General features: G+C 41.8%; 2 protein-coding genes across 2 annotated transcripts; one reads left to right on the top strand and one right to left on the bottom strand.

The window, feature by feature from the left end:
• Positions 1 to 1,490: 1,490 nt before the first annotated feature.
• LOC118214582 (integral membrane protein 2B-like) lies at positions 1,491 to 14,065 on the bottom strand. The gene is made up of 6 exons (XM_035394664.1): positions 13,804 to 14,065; positions 5,265 to 5,396; positions 4,828 to 5,037; positions 4,425 to 4,535; positions 3,356 to 3,506; positions 1,491 to 2,629 (listed from the first exon to the last, which is right to left on the bottom strand). Exons 1-6 carry the CDS (start codon positions 13,888 to 13,890, stop codon positions 2,541 to 2,543), a joined length of 780 nt encoding a protein of 259 aa, XP_035250555.1. The 5' UTR covers positions 13,891 to 14,065; the 3' UTR covers positions 1,491 to 2,540.
• A 1,748-nt stretch (positions 14,066 to 15,813) lies between these two features.
• On the top strand, positions 15,814 to 19,781 carry med4 (mediator complex subunit 4). Its single transcript, XM_035394663.1, has 7 exons — positions 15,814 to 15,961; positions 16,229 to 16,295; positions 16,458 to 16,628; positions 17,365 to 17,422; positions 17,533 to 17,619; positions 17,958 to 18,089; positions 18,522 to 19,781. Exons 1-7 carry the CDS (start codon positions 15,852 to 15,854, stop codon positions 18,692 to 18,694), a joined length of 798 nt encoding a protein of 265 aa, XP_035250554.1. The 5' UTR covers positions 15,814 to 15,851; the 3' UTR covers positions 18,695 to 19,781.
• Positions 19,782 to 20,419: the final 638 nt, after the last annotated feature.

Below are 20,419 nucleotides of genomic sequence, written 5' to 3'. Positions count from 1 at the left end.
ACAAATTAGTTCAGCATTTTGTATATCTTGACATCAAAATTCGAAAGCAATAATTTTTCACAGAGAACTCATCATCCATTCAGCCACCTGTCACTCACATCTGTATGATCTTGGGTTCAGTTGAAGCAGAGCAGGTCAAGAGTGTCAGAGGTGCCCTGTTGTGCGAATGGAGTGAACAAGGCAACCAGTCCATCGCACATGTGCACTGGTGTCCAGCCTGGACTAGCACAATCATAATTCCATTCCAGAACATGGAATTTACCAGCGCATAAGATGGTAAATAACTTTGATGCTAATCACCTTTGCCCCTGAAAAAACACAGGGTTTGTACATATCCTTAAAATCAATTTCAGACCCAATAAACCAGGTGAGCTGAGTGAACTGTGTAATCAGCTGCTTTATTTAGTCAGTTATTCACTGAGTAACAATGGAAAACTGCACACGCTAGTGGCTTCGGCTAAATATGCCAACCAATAACCCAATCCTTTTAATCTTGTTAAATATATGTAACAGTCAGTTGGCCTTGCTTGTTTAACTGTAAAGTATTATCCAGGTATGTGGGATCACACCTATGAAACACGTGTGTAATAATCCATGCAGACTGCAGCACTGTGAGCTCTGCATGCCTGTGCCCTTTCTCGTCAGTAACGTCTCCAACAGCAGGCCGAGCTGAACTACCCTGGTTATCACGTTGGATGTGTTCACCTTGACAAACAGGAAAGGATGCACACACAGTCACCATCTCTCTCCCTCTGTCTCTATACGTTTCTCTGCAGATGTGTGTTGGCTGTGAGTGTGCGTGTGTGTGGGGGGGTGGTCAGTGTGAAGGGGGTTATTTGTGTCTTGCGCAGATTAGCTTGTTTATAAGGGATATGATTTAAATGTCTCTCCCTCTGTCTCTCTCTCTCTCTCTCTCTCTCTCGCACATGGGAACTGGGCCAGGTGACTAATGCAAAACACAGAGCCAAACAGTCAAAGACCCCCCTGGCTTTTCACTTCAAAGATCAAGCATTTTCCAAGTGCCCTCCAAATGTCCCTTGGCAACTGCGGGGCCATTTCAAACTACTAATCAGAGAGATTTCTACTTCAAAGGGTCCCTGATCATCCTATAACAGTATCTGTATGTAGGGCGATCCCTTCTTGGATTTCACACCCAGAGGCAAAACACTGCAAAAGATGAAATGCATATATATATACTGTATATGTATATTTAAAAAAATTAATAAATCAATTTTTTTTAAAAAATAATTTATATTAATTATATATATATATATATATATATATATATAAATAATCATATAGTCTTGACAAACCTGGTACTTAGTTTTTCTGTGTATGACTGTGGCAACCTTTTCCTTTAAGCTGCATTGTATGGTTAAATATTTTATCCAGACCTGCCGCTGACATGAGAACAATGCCAATATAAAAGACCAATATAAAAAAAACGGTTTGAATGTTTCTGAGAAATAACTTGGAAAAGAATAAGGAAAACGAATGACCTACAGAGGATTTATTGCAGAATTGGTCATTTTCACAGGTGTTATTGTACAGCACAAATTAGTACATAACAGGGATCTGTGATACATTTAAAAAATCACAGAAATCATTTTTAATGAAAAGATTCTTAAAGGAAAATTGTATTTTAAATTTCAAAGTTTTTATTACCAGAAACATAATCCTACTTCTAAACATTTTTACCCAAAGTATTAGTGAATGAATCAATTTCTTCTTTGTACTATAAAAAAGTGTCAAAGGTGGAATAATGCTTTCTTAGTTTTTCTTTCATTACGCTACACATATTAAGAAAATTAATCATATACATTATTATTTCAAGATGGTCAATCTTGAGAGAAATCTTTGTTAGGAAAATATTTCGGCAGTCTATTTTATTAGATACAGCAGACAATTGATATATAAAAACTAAAGACACACCCTGGACTAATCCAGCCATATAGCCAGGTTTTATTTTAGAAAACTGAAATTTCATATCACGTGTAACATTTTTAATTTATGTGCATTGTCAAAATACAAATACAGATTATACATGAATATTCCAGTCGATTAATTACTCAGCTACAGTCATTTTTCTGAGCTGTCTGCCACTGGCTGCTGTTCATTTAAATAATCTAAATATATAGAATTTATTTCACCTGGTTTCCATAAAAGTTGACTTTTTAATCAAACTAGCAGTTAGGTTCTGGAAAGAGCAAGAAGAATATAGGCAACTCCCTATAAACAGACACAGAGGGCCACCAGGCCCCTCTTTCTCTCCTGAGGAGTATTGTCCTTATGAATGCATATCAAAAAACACTTAAGTGACAATACTTCAGTAGTCTTCTGATGCATTATATTGCTTATAGATGAATAGACTACCCCCCACACAAGCTACCTGTAGTACATTAAAAAACAAGAACAATCATTAACATTCAGCACATTCAAAAGAAAACACTTTTAGAAAACAAAATTTAATTAAAAAAATGTTTTAAATGTCCACACTTGACCTTGTGAACAGAAAGTGGACTGTGAGCCGGGGAGATGCTCTATGGCTCACAGATGGTGGTCTCCACCACAAACTTGTTCTCAAAGTGGCGGATCCTGCTGCATTTGAGGGCCTCGCGTTTCTGCATGCCTGTGGTGGGCGTGGAGGAGAGAATGCAATGCTTTAAACTCCAGCTCAGTGGCCATATTTAAACATGTGCATAAGTACAGTACAGTATTCTATTGTGCCAAATGATGTCTTTTGTTAGTGGGTTCTAAAGAGGGCAACTCGGGTAGTTTTGAAATTCTTTTGTAAGACGGGTGTGTGGAAGAAGAGAGTCATGTAGGAAACAGCCATGTATTAGGTGTGTGGGTATGTGTGTGTGTGTGTGTGTGTGTGCAGTCTGAAGAGGGGTGTGTGTGTAGTCTGAAGAGGTGTGTGTGTGTGTGTGTGTAGTCTGAAGAGGGGTGTGTGTGTGTGTGTGTGTAGTCTGAAGAAGGGTGTGTGTGTGTGTGTGTGTAGTCTGAAGAGGTGTGTGTGTGTGTGTGTGTGTGTAGTCTGAAGAGGGGTGTGTGTGTGTGTGTGTGTGTGTGTAGTCTGAAGAGGTGTGTGTGTGTGTGTGTGTGTGTAGTCTGAAGAGGGGTGTGTGTGTGTGTGTGTGTGTGTGTGTAGTCTGAAGAGGTGTGTGTGTGTGTGTGTGTGTAGTCTGAAGAGGGGTGTGTGTGTGTGTGTGTGTGTGTGTGTGTGTGTGTGTAGTCTGAAGAGGTGTGTGTGTGTGTGTGTGTGTGTGTAGTCTGAAGAGGGGTGTGTGTGTGTGTGTGTGTGTGTGTGTAGTCTGAAGAGGTGTGTGTGTGCGCGCGCGCGAGTTTAACTCACCCAGTATGGTGTCTTTGCGCTCCAGTCTGTATGTGTCCTTGCCACGGCAGAGGTTGTAGATGAAGTATCCCAGCTGGTCCACATCGTCTATCCGCTCTGTCACAACCATCTGCTCATGGATCAGGTAGGACTGTGGCAGGTACGTCCCAGCCTGAGGAAACACGCAGACACATGCACACAAACACACACTTACACTAAAGCAGTAACATACACTTCCTACACATGATGTGTCAAGAACAGCTTTTAAGCCCTCTTCATGTCCTGTATTGATTAACATTTATGGGTCGGCAACTTGCTTTTATCCAAAAACATTTGATCAGCAGCAGCCCCTAGTGGGTAACTTTCGTAATCCCCCAATCCTCATCGCAATCATGACACTGGGTCATGTGACACTGCTTTGCTGAAATTTCTGGAGAATATGGCTGCTGTGAAACGGGAAAAATATAATCATCTCCTAGAAGAGTGAACTTATCACATAGGCTGCACTTGTTGTCACACAGCCCTACATCAACAAACATCATCTGTACCCAAGTTGACATTTTCAAATTCTTAGACTGTTGGCTTGGGCAACGTTAAGAAATTTCTGCTAGCTAGCTAGCTACCCCATTGTATGTGAACAGAGCTAAGGCTAGCAACAAATCCACAGTTTCTGTATGCCAGATGTCTCCAAATTACATTTTAAGTCTGTTTTGAAATGGTTGATGTAAATGTACCATTTTCCATGCCTGGCTTGTGAGATAAGGAGAACATTGCCTTTAAGGACTTTTTTTTTTTGTGTGAAACAGCTGCCTGTTTCCCAGTTGCCCACTGCCAGTAGTAGCAGCCCTGCATTTCACCTTGTTGCCCTTTGCTGTCAACTGTTGTCAGCAACCCTAGCCCCTAAAGTTGCACACTCTGCTATGCATTGAGTGATATTTAAAACCCTGCTTAGAGCTCTAGGGGATGGTAACCTTGATGTTGAGCTGCTTGTTTGATGTGCTCAACTCCACGGACTAAAAAGAATAATGAAGGTGTTTCAGTGCTAAAAGCCTGGGGAATAACTGCAGTAAAGAGATAAATGTTGCCAAACCTTGATGTTGACCAACAGCTCCAGTAAGTCCTTGGGGGGCATGACGACGGAGGTGTTGAGGGGGATGACGTAGCATTTGTTCAGGCTGAGGTCCAGGTATGCCGTCAGTTTCTGGAGAAGACGCATAGCAACAGCAGTATGCTTAGCTTTGGAAACCTCAATGCTAGTCCACTAGCTGATGTGAAGCAAATGCAGCACTCAAAGACATTTAAGCCTTGTATATTGCATTTCTATATGGCTCTATGATGCTGAAATGCAGAACTTTAGACGCAAGAATCGCCCTCTGCATTTTACGGTTTGCTTTCAGTGGGAAGGCCTTTGACTCAGTGGATTAATGTGCTTCTGCAGAGATACACCATGTATGAAGGAGCCAATGAGGTGTATGGGGAGGGCGGAATCTAACCCTGGGAAAGTCGTGGACGATGTCAGCGGGGTCACTGTCAGCGAACTCCGGGACAGGGACGTTGATGACCGCGACCCCGTCACTCTCCAAAACGCGGAACCTCTCCTGGATCCTCCGGACCGGAGAGGGCAGGTCCACGTCCACCTCCTCCTCTGGCACCATGAAGTTCTCCTCCATGTAGTCCACCCCGCACACAAACACCTGACCCTCCTGGAAATGACATTGCGAGGTTAGCCCTGCCCCCCACCACACTAAGCTCCACCTACAGAGGTGCATGCTTCTCTCCCTGAACAGAATCTTACTAGACATGTAAAAATCAGAAAACCAAAAGAAAACCAAGGGAGATTGTTTTTCTTAAAATGTATACTGTTTAACTCAGAGCACATTTGACTTGATAATTCAAACTGCAATATCACATAATTATGATACTGCCTCACCTGCAACACGTAGTACCTGTACAGGTAGGCTCCTCCCACAACTACGCCAGACAGCATGAGTGCCAGGCCCAGGCACATGCACCAGCACCAGGCCTTAGACTGCTGCCGAACTCGCATGTCATCCTCCGGGTCCTACTCACACACACACACACACACACACACACACACACACACAACGTGTCACATTATGAAATATGGCAGATTCAGTACTATGCAGAATAATGAACTTGCACAATACTACACCTACACATAGCATTGGAACAAAGTTTATCAATAAAAAGTGCATTCCATTCACAGAGTGCCTCAGTGCAAAGCTGGAATAGAAACATATGGAAGCCCAAGTGGCTCCAGAGCAGTCTCAAACTGAGCTTCAGAGCAGCCTCAGACTGGGTTTCAGAGCAGCCTCAGACAGGTCTGTGTGCTGACGATGTGAGCCCCACTGCTCTGCTGCAGTTCCCTTTTTAAACACAACTTCTGCAGGCCTGAGTGCTGCAAAATAACACTTCCTCAATCAGCTTCCCCTTTTGGCTAACCATCAGCAACCACACTATATATTGGGTGGGGGAGGGAGTTAGTTATACAGTAACCCCTGAGGAAATACTAAAGTACAAGGTCACCACTGTCTTCAGAAATTTATACTGGCTTAATGCCCTTTACTACAAAACTTCCCTTACGTGCAAAGTTATGTGCACTTTGGATCAGGAAGCAAAAAGGATGTGTATGGACGGAGTATGCATGAAACAAGAAACAAAAACAAGTGCAAGCCATTTTTCAGAAAGAGAAAGAGAGAGTGAGAGAAACAGAAAGTAAAAAAATAAAGGGCTGTCTGACTACTCACAATTCTCAGGGGCAATGTCACAGACAAAAAAGGAACGACATCTCAGCACTACGGATGAGCAGTTTCAGAATTAAATGCTTAAAAAAAAAAGATTTCCAAGAAAAAAAAAAACATTCATAGATTAACTATACCTTTTATGATGTATGGCAATACCCTTTTATTAAATTATTTTATTTCAACCCATCAAACAGGTTGTGCAGTATCTAGTAGACCTGTAGTGCACTGAAGGGAGTTGAACAATGTATAGGAACTTTGGTCATGTTTATTGATCAGAAGATAATGTTGACTTTTGAAAAACACACACCCATGCACACACACACAAAGGCAGTCCACGACTGAATACTTCATTGTCACCATCTTTTTCCATTACAAAGCAAAGAGCTTATAAATTTCACAGAGATCACCCTGTTCCTAATACACATTTCCCCAATAAAATGAGATGTAGTGTCAGGTGACTGACTGCTACAGTCTGAAGTCATAGTTGGTGAGTTTCCGTGGAGACTCTTATTCCACAGCGCTTTGTTTCTGTTTCTCCGCTCCCCTCAGGCTCAGGGAGGCCCTTACATCAGCCGCTCCCCTGTCTGCGTTACATCAGCCAGGTGCGGCAGGCCCCGCCCACGCCGTTACCCTGCCAGGTGTGTCAGCGCGGGGAGGAGCGAGGCGGCTTCCAGCGCTGGCGCCTGCGGGAAACGGCCCTCTGAGAACGCGAGAGCAGCTCACAGGCTTTCTGCACTTATCTTTTGCATCGCATGGAGCGTAAAATGGCCGCCGCGCCTCTCCCAGGTGGGTGCTACACGTTTGTGGGGATTGAAGTGAATTTCTTCTGCCCTTCACAGTAAAATACATTGAGATATTGGGATGAAAGGCCCTATATAAAGGCAATCCATTGATATTATCATAATATTTATTACTTGGGGACATAATACCAAAATGGAAAGGTGGGTTTTCCCACAGCGAGGTAAAGGTTGCTCCTGCCCCAGCCCGTTAATCTCGCTGTATTCAGGCGAAGATGGCTGCTGGTGGCACAGCTGAAGCCTTCCAGCGCAACCGTATCCCTGCGATTAAGGGCTAATACCCCACAGTTGAGCCATCTGAAAACCTCAGAGCTCTGCTGTGCGTGAAATGGCCTCTCAACATGCCCACATGAACGGGCAGCCAATCGGAATGCTCCATTTACATCCTCTCAGTGTGGGTAAAGGGTGAGGAGGAGGTTGGGACAACCCTTCAGCTAAACACGGCCACACACCTCATCAGCTGAAGTGCACCAGGACTGTAATACGACTCCTCCCTCACACCTCCTCCTGCCCCACAGCCCATGAAGCCCTCACTGATCATACTCATCTTACATGGTCATTTACTTTATCAGATGCCCTTATGCAACACTTACCCAACCTGTACAGTTGGATATTTTTACTACGGATAATTTTGGACGTTGAACTTGCAAATGATGAGTTACAAACCCAGCTCCCAAACCAATACCCCACGCTCCCCCTCGACCATTACCATCCTTGTCCTGTAAAATCTGATCCTCCATCTCATCCCAAAAAATACACTGAACCACACCACTTGAATTCCTTGCCAAAGTCCCCTATGACAGCCTTGTCAAAGGCCAAACCTTTTTAGGAGTGGACTTCAAAGTACTCCCTCCCCAAAGCACAGCCTCTTGCTGCTCAAAAACAGCCTAATAAGAAGCTTACATTGCCAAACGTATCTACCAGAGACTTCCAAAGGGATCAAACCTTATGAGACGGTCAGGATTCTGAGTGAACTATTACAGCAGCAGCTACCCACACATGACCCGTCAGGCAGGAAATGGCAAATGAGCCACCTGATGCGGGGGACTTGGGTGCGTTTCCATGCCCACCCTTCTCGTGGGGTGGCTGAGTAACAGGGTTGGGCAGATTTCACTTTCCATTCGGTCCATTAAGGGAAGGAACTCAAATCCATTTCATTACTTAGAACAGATGTAAGCGACCCCAAACTGTGGAAAACCCTGAAAAAGGCAGAACCCTTTGTTGTCTGGAAGTGGGCCCTACAATCCCATAACCATACACATGGTATACGTGCTATCCAACAGTGGTCGCGCTAGCCTATGAAATGCTCCGTCTTTGGAACACAGGACATTTCAAAATCTGTTTTACACCAGTTCACTTGCCTTCTAATTAAAATAACCACTTTTGCCATAATATGCCAACTCAATTACAGAAATGTATGTCATTCATAATTTTATGATGACACAGAAGTGGGAAGAAATAGCGGGATTAGCCGGATGAAATGAGATGCAATAATGTTTTGGCGTTCTCAAAACAGATTTTTGCCACACACTCTAATAATATTTTTAAAATCCTAGGAGCAATTTCTGTTTTAATTCACTCATCTTGAGCAAGCTAGCTAGAGCGTGCCATCTCGCTTTAGACTTTTCGTTCAAATTAAGCACTTTCTCTTAGAATCTCACAATCTTACCAATGGCTGCATAAAAATGGTGATCAAAAAACAACACAAATGTCAAACAATGTGGTTCAAGTCTGGGTCACCAAAAAAAGGGACCTTGCAATAGCTGCAGTTATAGAACGCAGTGTATTTTTTGCCCTGCATTTTGGTTCTTTATACCCGCTTTAGACATGCAGAATCCTGCATTAGCGGGAGTATCGCCCAATATCACAGCTGCAGCAGAAGCCTACAGTTATTGTATTGGTATGAAGTTACGGTAATGTTTCTTATATCACATGCTGCGAGCAGTGGGGGCATATTTTTTTTGGAAGGTGGAAATGAGGATGGGGGTGAAAGACCAGCTGCGCTCCTCCTGACTGACTGATGGGGAGGTGGAGGCGGCTGAGGTTACTCATGTCCTTGCTCTACCCGGGATACACAGTCGCCCGTGTGTGCTTGCCTGTCAGTCTCTGTTTCATTAGCCGCCTCGTACATAAACCAGAAGCCTGTCAATCTCCATGTTTCATTAGCCACCTTGTATATCATTAACCAGCTGCTTGTCAGTCTCCATGTTTCATTAACTGCTGTATATAAACAGAGCCCTGGCTGTTTGCCCTTTGACCATTATGCTGTCTTTCAAGAGTTACGTTGTATTACACCCCAAACGCGCACACACACAGACCCGGTGGCTGCCTGCTGCTGCAGCAGGGTTTGGCTCATTTAATTTACATGTGTAAATCTGTTTATCCTGTGCTTTAGCAAGGGCAAATTCTTTAGGGAAAATTAACTCTGCCCACAGAGGATAGCAGCACTTGCACACGTGTCAGCTTTTGCACACGTTAAAACGAGCAATGGAGACCCTGCCACTGGGCTCTTGCTCGTTTGACTCATACAAAAGTCAGCTTTAGAAATGCACTGTTCTCATTCGCCGAGTCAAACAGCAATAGTTCCCAGCTATTTTAAGCATAAGAGAGACTGTTGTCTGATGATTCAAAAAAACACGAACATGAAACATGAACATGAAATGGGGAAGAGCAGTTTAACACCTGCAGTTGGTATGCCTTTCCTACAGCCTATCTGAATGCAGCAACTGCCACACCAGCCAAGATCTGCGTTACCATTCTCACCCCCTAAAGGGTGACAATGAAGAAACCACACCATTAAAATTACTGTGAAATGCCAGAGTCCAATTTTACTCTAACAATATATACAAGCAGAACTGTATTAGCGTGGAAACCGTAAATGCTATGCATTTGGAATATTTTTTAGAAGATAAAAAAATGAGTACAAGCATGGGTAATACAGTGATAACAGCATATCAGGGTGAGGCCTGGCCTCCTAAACCCAGCAGTAAGCAGTAAGAACACAGAACACACTGAGACAGCCTCCTGGGCAGCTCATCCTGCTAAACCATGACTCCTTGCCACGGTGACACTTCACACTGCATAACCGAACCATCGCCATCGCAGTGTCAGCTGTTGCTGGGAGACCAGTAGTGACCAGGAGGAGGGTTTTGGTCAGCAGGGTACCCATCACACACTAGCGACCCATCTGCTAGACTGGGAGTGTGCCTGTGCTGGCTACTTTACAGGTGCAGATGTGTGTGAGAGAGCATGTCTGGGTACCTACAAGCTGACTGGAGATGCTGTAGTGATGAATCAGGCTTACAATTGTGACTGGGGTTTTTTTTTTGTTATGTTAAATAAAATAAATGGGATACAAACTTTTGACTATATGTTGTAAGAAAGCAATGAATACAGAAGGTCATTCAGCACAATTCATTTGCTTGTAATCTCAAATAGGGTTTGAGCTTGAAGGACCCCCGCCTGTCAGTCCCCTAATAATAGCAACAAGTTACTGCATGCCTGTGCAATGCTGCATGAAGATCTGCTGCACTTGCAGCAGCAGTACAAAGTTCACCTTTAACAAACTTAAAGCTGTCTCATGTGAGACTGTCAAAGTTAAAGTCCACCAGTTGCAGGAAAAGAGGTGAAATATCTTTTTTCATCCACTCAATTAATTGCTTGAAATATTAAATACTTTGGTAAAATCAGCTCTAAGCCTCTTCCAACAAAGGCTAAAAAGATTAAAGACTTGGCAGCATGTCTCTCTTCAGAAACCATCTGTATAAGGCCTCAAACTGGTCTACTACTCTCTTCTGCAGCTTATTTGCAACAGGTTAAAGGGACAATTCACTTTCTGGAGTTTTTGAATAATATTTTTTCATTTTTTGTCCATGTTTTTAATTGTCCCCGACAATTTTTGTATGTGACGAAGGACTTGTTAGATGTTTACAGAAATTTCTGATGACAATACAGAGGCACTAAATGATTTTTGGTGTAAAGCAAGAAAATACACTTCAGGCAACTCCAAAGCAGATTGAAAATGCTTGGGCTGATCGGAAACAAAAACTGAAATAGCATCAAAAACAGGAAGAGACATTTTACACAGTCAGCAACAGTCACAATTTTAGTATTATACAAAGTTCATTTTGTACACAAACATTTCATTTTTCAAGTTTCTGCATTTTAAAACCTAGTTTTGAAAGAGGTTTGGAAATGTTGAAGCTTGGTAGGCATGAATTTGAACTTGTGTTTTGCACTCTATAAATAAAAAAGTCCAAATATTTTCAGTTTGAATTAGTGCAAACCCCCCCCCCACATGTACTTCCTCAGACCTGCACATCCTGACCACAGCCATGGATCCCATGATGAGCAAAATAAGACAACAAAGAGTACAGGGCCTGTCTTTGCATAACATTTTCATAGAGTGCAGCACGTTTAAAAAAAAAAATTTTTTTTAACTTGGCACATCACTGGGTCCCCTGATAATTTTCCTGACAGGGGCATACATCTCCCTCCTGCTTCAGTTTTTCAGCATTATAAATCTGAACCAAAAAAGTGCTTAAAATGCAGCTGCTGTCAAAAAATGATGACCCGACTTTACCTGAACCTGACAATGTTAACCGTACTGGAATGTCACCTTTACACTCAAACAAAAGATATTCTCACCTGTACAGACCATGAGCTTTAGGTTCTGCTAACCTCTAGAATTAACTGAAAAGTGGAATTATTTATGTAGTACATAGAAACCGAATAGATGCATAGAACTTTGTGTTGTGCACACCTTAATTTGTGTCTCCAAAACACTAGTGACTTCGTTTTTTGCTGATATTTTGACCACTAGTGTTAAAGTTAATTCCCTATTTGACAGAAATAGAATGGAAACTTACTCCACCTTTATAACAGATTAAGGAAAATGATGGTCAGAATAATGGGTCATTTTGCCAATCATAGCTCAGTGTTTAGGACCTCCAACTACATTTGCAGAGATAAATCAGTCAGTCCATTTAACTAAGTCCAGAATTCATAAACCCACATGGAGTACATTATGATCATGGGGTGGAAAATTAATGTAAACAGATTTTACCAAAAAAAAACTTTTTTTAAAAAAGTTTAAAAATAAAGAAATTAATTGGTTTTTAAAAGTTTGAAATTGTACTCGCGCACAATCTGTCTTTTTTAACAAATTTAAAACTCAGGAGAGTAAAATTATGACGAGTTCTATTTTCAGACAATAGTCTAGACTTTCTTCACAGTTTGTGGCTATAGAATCACAAGCGATCGCATCTAGTCAGAAACAAAACTGAAATAGATACTTGGTGAGAAAAGGAAAGGGGCTTCATGGTGCCTCAATATGTTTATTGAATATTTGAGAATGCGAGCGACAGTGTGGAAAGACAGGTAACTCAACACACTGCATGTAAATAAACATGTACTACACTACAAGAATAAAAACGGCACCATGTGTTGTCGGTATACACATCCATTCGACAACAGGTAGACAAGCCTAAAGAGACTACTCAGAGTCTAAAAAAAGGTTAGACAGTGCCAGATCACAGATATCGAGTCATATCTGAACTGAATGAAATGCAGCTGACATCGTGCCAATGTTCAATTCCTTTTCAAATGCGGCGTTTTTCTAAGGCAGCTGACGAGCCGATACTAGGAAACAGATGGGACACATTTCAGCGCCAGGGACCGTCTGACACGTCAGATTAATTAGCAAAAGATCAAAACATTCCATGCAGCCATTTCACTTCAGGAATCACACCACGTAACGCCCCCACATTGCGAGCCAGCGAATATTTACAGTGATAGTATGAAGGTGCATGCCTAAATTTAAATAAAATACTAACGGGTTTATCTTTTCCCATGCAAATGGTACAGGATTTGGACTTTTAAGAATGTTTGTCAATCCAGAAAATAAAGCCTTATCTAGCTAGCCGCTCAACAATTAAGCGTGCAACTTTACATTAGCCAAGGTACAGTTGGATTGTTTCATGCATCTGGTTTTTTTACGTTATTATTTACAACGTCGGACACAATAAACCGGCTAAAACCAGCTGTTGCATTCTAACGTTAGCTACCTGTAAAACCGTCATAATAATAATGGCGAGGGGGAAGCTAGCTAGTATAACATTAACTTTACACTCTATCGTTACCCTCTAGAAATTCCTGTCAGGGAAAAAAAGAGGGGGGAAAGGGAACAAAACATTTCCTGGTTGTCAACAAGCCAAGTCAGGAGTCGGGACAGCATAAGACAGCTAAAGACAAGCTTCCTCCAATTCTTTTTTTAACAGTCTAAACGTAAATTAGACAACCAATTTACCTAGCAAACCTCGCGTATCTGTTTCCGCGTATAGTCAGCAACAGTGCCATGAAGCTAGCCAATTTTACTAGCGCCAGCTACAGGGAGTAACTAGATACATTTTGCGTAGTCAGCCATTTTACAAGCTAGCGTTCGCTGGTTGGCTTCATGGCATAATCTAGTAAAGATAGCTAACCAGTGACAGTGTTAGTGAACGACGTGTCCAATGTCCAAAACAATCACTCCGCAAACTCGCTCGACTTTGACAACCATCGTAAAGGCGAAGTCAACCAATTTCGCTGCATCTGCCACTTTCCAATTCCTCTAATATAATTTCAGTCAGTGTTCAGTTTCTAATCCGCAGATAAAGGCGAATGCTGTTTAGCCGACTAGTTACACCCCTGAGCGGCCTCGCTTTTTTTTCGATGTTAATCGAGGTAAAAAAATTATCCACACAGACACACAATCTTTTCCTGAAATATTTTTGGTTAACAATATACAATAATTACCACGTTAAAGTAAGGACTATTTTTCTATTGTAATTCGTCAGCAAGATAACATTATCTAAACAGCTAATGTTCATTTTTCGCACCCCACTTCAGCACGCCAATCTCAACTCACCTTGTATTCAGGAATGAGAGCCTCATTATTGTCCTCCTTTTTCACATCTTTCTGTCCCAAAGCTGAATTAAAAGAAACCTTAACCATTGTGAAAATGCGCGCGTATTTTGCCTAGTTACAAAAGTAAAACTAACTGAAAGACGTTTGAAGCGGACTCTTTGTTCTCACAGGTAACGACCAACAAGGAAGCCTCGGATTTCTCGTCCCGCAGCTTCTCCCTTCTCCTGACAGACTCCTGTTGCCAAGCGGTGACGCAGATGAATATAGCTGCTCGCAAGCAAAACTGAAAATGTACACAGCGTCAAAATCGTCACCAGCAGGGGCGTGCTTTCCCACTTTTCCCCTAAATTTATCGGTAGCTTACATGACTATCTTTTATTACACTTCAAAATAAATATAAGCATGTATTTCTTTATTTTATTAATTCGTTTTTATGGTTTATTGATTAAATTGCCTGTTCATATGTCCTAAAGGCCTCAGCCAATTAAATACTTTTAAGCATAAGGGGGCATTAGCTTGGTTAACACCCTGCAAAAAAAATTATCTTAGAATGTTCTTTCTTTCTTTCTCAGTTTAATTTATGAAACTAATCTTAAAATCAAATTAGATGTAACTTATTAGATGTAACAGTTTATAACATATAGAGAAAAAATCAATGGTAGGGAGAAAGTAGGCCTACTTTCACAGTGGGTAAGGAACTGGGCTTGTAACCGAAAGGTTGCAGGTTCGATTCCCGGATAGGACACTGCCGTTGTACCCTTGAGCAAGGTACTTAACCGAAATTGCTTCAGTATATATCCAGCTGTAAATAAATGTAAATAAATGGATACAATGTAAAATGCTATGTAAAAGTTGTGTACGTCGCTCTGGATAAGAGTGTCTGCTAAATGCCTGTAATGTAATGTAATGAGTTCCTGTTGAGTCCATAGAATTTGTGGTAGGTCCTTTGAGCAGTCACACTGAAAGATGTCCGTCCCATGTTTGCTCTGTTTGTGAACGTGCTGGACATTGACCAGCCAGCCAGACATCGCTCAAACAAACATCTGCTTTTGTATTTCACACACTGACAGCCCCAGTTTGGCGGCATGGTGACAGAATGGTTGAACTATTGGACATTGGATGTGAAAGTCATGTACAGTATCCAATTCCAGGGAGGGACACTGCTGTCGTGCTTTACACAAGATTACAAATTTGTTATTGCTCCTGTAAACACTAAGCATGTAAGAGGTGTATGTGAAAGCAATGCACAGCAAGTACTGCCTGTAAGTACTGAAATATAAAATAATAACATTTGTTTCCTGAATTTCCATGAAACACTTTTCTCAAATCATAATTTATCTCCTTACCTCTCAGATTCTTAACCACAATTTCTTTCTCTAAATTATATTTTGGGCAAGATAAAATAACATGCTCAAAAGTTTCTTCTTGAGGACAGTAATCACAATTGCCACTGTTGTGTTTTCAGTAGATGAAGTGTACTTTTTAAGCCTGTATGCCCAAATCTCATTCTGGATATGACCGTCTCCTCTCCTCTACTCCTTCCTGCCTTCCTCATCATTCCCACGCTTTCATGAATCTTAAAAAAAGGTCTTGTCCTGTTCTTTCATTGTTCCATTGGTTTTGCCATCTTTTTTGCATTTCAGTTATAATGAAACTCTTCTGCCTTACTAAAATTTAAAATCAAATCTGCATTATCATGTTTTGTTGATTTTTTAGCATATTTATTGCACACCTCATTGCCTTCAACTCCCAAGTGCTGGAATCCATGAGAAATAGACAATTAACCACACAATTCGAATTCTTATAATATCTGCAAGATTTCTAACACAATGGCTTTTTAGGAATACTTCATTCTCTCTGATATCTATTTCTCTTTTTTATTTATTTATTTTGTATTTATTTATTTTGCATTCTCAAATTTCGATCATGTAATAACTTTCAAAAAGGAATACACTCCCATTCACTAGGCGTCGCTAGCAGTTTTTATGGAATATTATTTATAGCACGGTTGCGCTTTGTTTAGATCATTTTTCTGGACCTTACTACTCATGCGCAGTAAAAGCGGCGAGCTACATACAAAGCTTAGGATGGCGGTTTCAGAGAAATCGACAAAACAGCGTTTATTATCCGTTTTAGACGATCTGGAGGTGCTGTCGAGGTTGGTATCCCGCTAGAAGGAAGTTTTACAGGCCGAGTGTGCACCAGGCTATGGTCGGAATAGTTTAAGTTAGTAGAAAAGTGTAACGGCGAATTACAACGACGTACGTACATGCATTGTAGCTTGCTAGCTAGCTTGTAGTTATGACAGGCTATATTAAATTGTAATGATAACTTTAGCAAGCATCGTCAGCAGCAAGCAAATCGTTTTGCTTTTCATTTCCTGATCCTTGTCCACCTTACTTATCAAATCGGGTATTTCTCACAGGGAACTGATTGAGATGCTTGCTTTGTCGAGGACGCAAAAACTTCCTCAGCCCGGCGAAGACACTCAGGTAAATTCACATTAGCTAGCTGGATTAAGTACCTCTGAATATGTTGATGGCTGGCAAACGATCGAGCTTGCTAGTTTCATTGGTTAGCGGTATCTGATTTTTCTAATGTGTTTGTAGTCAAACCTCAGCTGCAGTCTATCATACTCGCGGATGTGTCCACAGATTCTTGAACTCCTTGTGCAACGGGACGGGGAGTTCCAGGAACTGATGAAGGTGGCTCTGGAGCAGGGGAAAGTTCACCAGGAGATGCAGGTTTTGGAGAAGGAGGTAGAGAAAAGGGACAGCGACATCCAGCAGCTGCAAAAACAGCTGAAGGAGGCCGAGCACATACTGGTGAGAATGCATTGTTCCAACATAGTTTCTCACCTTTCCAAGTAGAGGCAATGATGACGATGCTTTACACCAGTGGCTTTGTTGCAGTTACTGGGTAAAACGCTGTTTGTGATTTTCATTTTAAGTTTGTTTGCATTGGTTATACAGCAGTCTGTCAAAATGTATACCACATGATCTCAGCCAGTTTTTAAAAAAACCTGAATCGGTGCACATCAAGGGCAAACTTCTGCTCTTAATTATTTAATTAGGTCAGTCACATCTTGATCTGATATTTGTGTAAGCACCAACTACATCTTCAGACTGCAGGTGTATATGAATGATTTTACTGTGTTAAAGTACAAGAGTGTACCAGTAAAGGAGAGCTGTCAGAAAACTAAAACTAAGGTAACTGGTTTGAACAAAAACCTGCAGGCAGCACCGCCTTCCAGGACTGGAATTGTGCACCCCAATCTAAACGATCTAGGCATTGTTTACTGTGAATTCGGGAGTCTTTGTTTATAAGCCATGCTTTGAATTTCTTGAAGCACAGAGGTCTGTAACTGTGTGTAAATCTACTGTATTATTTTTCTTTGGCACGCTTGTAAAATGCAGCTTCACCTCATGTGGATGGTCAAATTAATGCTCTGGTAATTTTCTCTATTCTTAGATTGGGATATAAGATGTGTTTGACACTGGTAATGTTTGTTGTCATGCAGTTTTCTAAATGTTGCTGTATACATTTGTCCTTCGTACTCAGGCAACTGCTGTGTATCAAGCAAAAGAAAAATTGAAGTCAATTGAAAAGGCGCGCAAAGGTCTGTAATATACATAAAATGTTATTATCTGTGCAGTAGCAGACAGCCCATTATCTTGAATTTGAGTGTCAGCATTGGGTTTAAATGTGTTTACAATGTCTTTGTCTCAGGGAGTATCTCTTCTGAGGAGATAATCAAATACGCTCACAGGATCAGCGCCAGCAACGCAGTGTGTGCCCCCCTTAACTGGGTTCCAGGTATGAGCCCCCCCACCCCCTTAATTACAGTCTTTGGCCTTACTTGTAAACTGGCTGGTCTGTATATTTTGCTTTTCCATCTGGCATCGTTGCCCCTGCCTCTATCCCCGGTCTCTCTCCCTCCATCCATTTGCATCCCTTTCCACTGTTACTTTCAACCATTTCCTCTCTTCATTTGGTTTTTTGAGGTGTGCAAGTGTCTGTCAGTCCTTATTGAGGAAAACCTGGGTTTTTGAGGAGACAGCGAACGCGGTAAACGTGTTGTTACAAAGCAGGTTTTAGGGAAGTCCTGCCAGCACCTAATCACCTCCATGTGTATATGAATATGCTGTTGGCAGGTGATCCACGCAGACCCTATCCCACTGACCTGGAAATGCGCAGCGGAATGCTGGGTCACATGAGCAACCTGCCCACCAACGGAGTGAATGGACACCTGCCAGGCGATGCACTGGCTGCTGGACGACTTCCAGGTGACTTTTCCAATGCTGTTGTTTTATTGCTTCAGACTGTGCATCCCACTGCCGACAGTCTGGCAAAATTGTGTCGCTATTGTGCCCTGGTAAATGATCAGTTGGTGGTTATTTAGTTAAACTAGACACCAGGAAGCTGAAGGGTTAGACAACTAGAGGGCAGTTCCATTCCCAGGGGGCCAGTCTGTTTACAGGTTTTTGTTTCCGCTGGGTCATTTTTCAAGTTTGCTGTATGCATCCACACCAGTTCACTGAATCAGACCAAATGTCTTGTATAAAGACACAAGCGCAAGCTGCCATTGCTGGTAGAATTGAGGCAGGGCTTTCAGAGGGTGAGTTTGTTCCTTTGAGTTGCATTTCATTTGCACCTGACCTGCCTGCTTCCCAGACTTACACCCTGGTTGAAATATTCCCCCCACCCCCCCACCCCAGATGTTCTGACGCCACAGTACCCCTGGCAGTCCAGTGACGTGTCCGTGGGAATGCTGCCCCCCCACCACAGCAATGACTTCACGCTGGAGCCCCCCGGCCACAACAAGGAGAATGAGGACGACGTGGAAGCCATGTCTACTGACTCGTCCAGTAGCAGCAGTGACTCAGACTGAGGCATGCCTGGATCCACACGCACACACTGGCACAGCCCTGTATCAGTCCTCTTGCGCACACACACACACACACACACACTGTATCAGTATCAGTTATCAGTCAGTATCAGGCTGTATCAGTTCTCAGCACACACGCACACACACTGGGATAATCCTGTATTAGTCTTCTGTACACGCGCACACACAGCCCTGTATCAGTCCTCTGTACGTACACACACACACACAGGCACAGCCTTGTACCAGTGCTGCCTACACAGACAGCACCCCCCCCCCACCCCAGCTGATATGTAACTCAAGATGTTCTGTGGAAACTGCTGATCCAAAGTCAGTCTTGGGGGTAGTCCGTACACATCCTGAATGTTGGTTCCCCCAATGCGATCTCCTGTTAACTGGCTTAATCTTCAGTGACATATCTTGGGTAATAAGACCAGCAACACAATGCAGCTGTCTTGTGTCTGCTTGAACTTTCAATCTTCTTTTTAAATATGGAGTTTACTCTATATTCTGCCACAGCAACTTGGATAGTTATAGGAATTACCCCCACAGTTCCTAGTAACTATAATGCACATGTTCTCATGTTGCTCCTTCGGAAAATGAAATTTGGTGAAGCTGTATGTTATATTTTTCTGTTAAATGGAATGGGGAACTTCAGGTTTCGTTCCTATGATCTTTGGAAGGGGGGTGGATGGTGAATATGGATTATGAATATGGTAGAGGTGATACAAGCAAAAAAACGGATGCAGAGGTGTGGTATGGAGGTTGGATGGCATTCTCAGGCTCCTTATGCATCTCATCCAGCCTGCTCCTGTCTCAGTCACTGTGCGAAAGTGCACCCAGCTATCAGCTATGAGCGATCTGGCATTAGGGACACTGACAAAGAAAGACTGCTTGTTTCTCAAAACAAAAAATGAAATGCAAATTACTTTAATACTTTGGTTTATTAATTTATTTAATCCAAAGAACCATCAGGAATATATACATAAATTATGTGCATCAGTGCAGGTATTCTGTTTGATTGTCTGAAATGTAAATACTTCTGTATATGTTTTCCTACCTTGTAAATAAAGAATAATCTTGACTAAGCTTTCCTTCTGTCAACTTCTGGTTGTCGTTGTAAACTACTTGATTGTCAGGTTTGCAGTGAGAGCTGTAATTTTGAGCTGCGTCAGTGATTTTAAGCCTTCACAGTGAATGGTAAAATGACCGTTTGCAACAAATATGCCTATGAAACATACAGATTTTCAAGTCAAAATCCAATTTCCAGTGTGACTTCAGCTGTCATCCAAAGAAGGAAAAACCACTATGCTACAAGAACAAATTGAACGCCTGTCAGTCAAATATCAAATGCAAAAGTATTGGGACAGTGACACATTGGATTTGAAATAAATTTAAATTGAAGATATTTACATCAATGTCACATGATCTGTGTTGGAATTACAGCACTTTATACACAGTTCATAGCTATAACAATTATTTATGACTATTATGATTAACTTGGCAGGTGAAGAACATGTCTTGATATAGTGATATCGTTGTATGTCAATATCCCTTATATTACATTAGATTTTATTATCCACTTCTGTAAAAATTGGTATCATACATTCAAGACAATGCATAATTAAGGACATTGTCATAATTCAGGACAGACATCTATAAAATGCATTATAACTGCACACAATCTACACTTGGTATTTTACTCAAAAAAAACTCTAAAAACAGTCAAAG

The sequence above is a fragment of the Anguilla anguilla genome, chromosome 15, assembly GCF_013347855.1.
Source record: "Anguilla anguilla isolate fAngAng1 chromosome 15, fAngAng1.pri, whole genome shotgun sequence".
Classification (NCBI taxonomy): domain Eukaryota; kingdom Metazoa; phylum Chordata; class Actinopteri; order Anguilliformes; family Anguillidae; genus Anguilla; species Anguilla anguilla.
This window is presented reverse-complemented; position numbering and strand designations above follow the sequence as displayed.

Coding starts and splice junctions, on each gene's coding strand:
- LOC118214582 (XM_035394664.1), bottom strand. CDS start 13,890: ATGGTTAAGGTTTCTTTTAATTCAGCTTTGGGACAGAAAGATGTGAAA. Junction 5,038..5,264: donor ACAGGTACTACGTGTTGCAG/GTGAGGCAGTAT, acceptor TGTCATTTCCAG/GAGGGTCAGGTGTTTGTGTG. Junction 2,630..3,355: donor GCGCAAAGACACCATACTGG/GTGAGTTAAACT, acceptor CGCCCACCACAG/GCATGCAGAAACGCGAGGCC.
- med4 (XM_035394663.1), top strand. CDS start 15,852: ATGCGCAGTAAAAGCGGCGAGCTACATACAAAGCTTAGGATGGCGGTT. Junction 16,296..16,457: donor AGCCCGGCGAAGACACTCAG/GTAAATTCACAT, acceptor ATGTGTCCACAG/ATTCTTGAACTCCTTGTGCA. Junction 17,620..17,957: donor CCCCCTTAACTGGGTTCCAG/GTATGAGCCCCC, acceptor TGCTGTTGGCAG/GTGATCCACGCAGACCCTAT.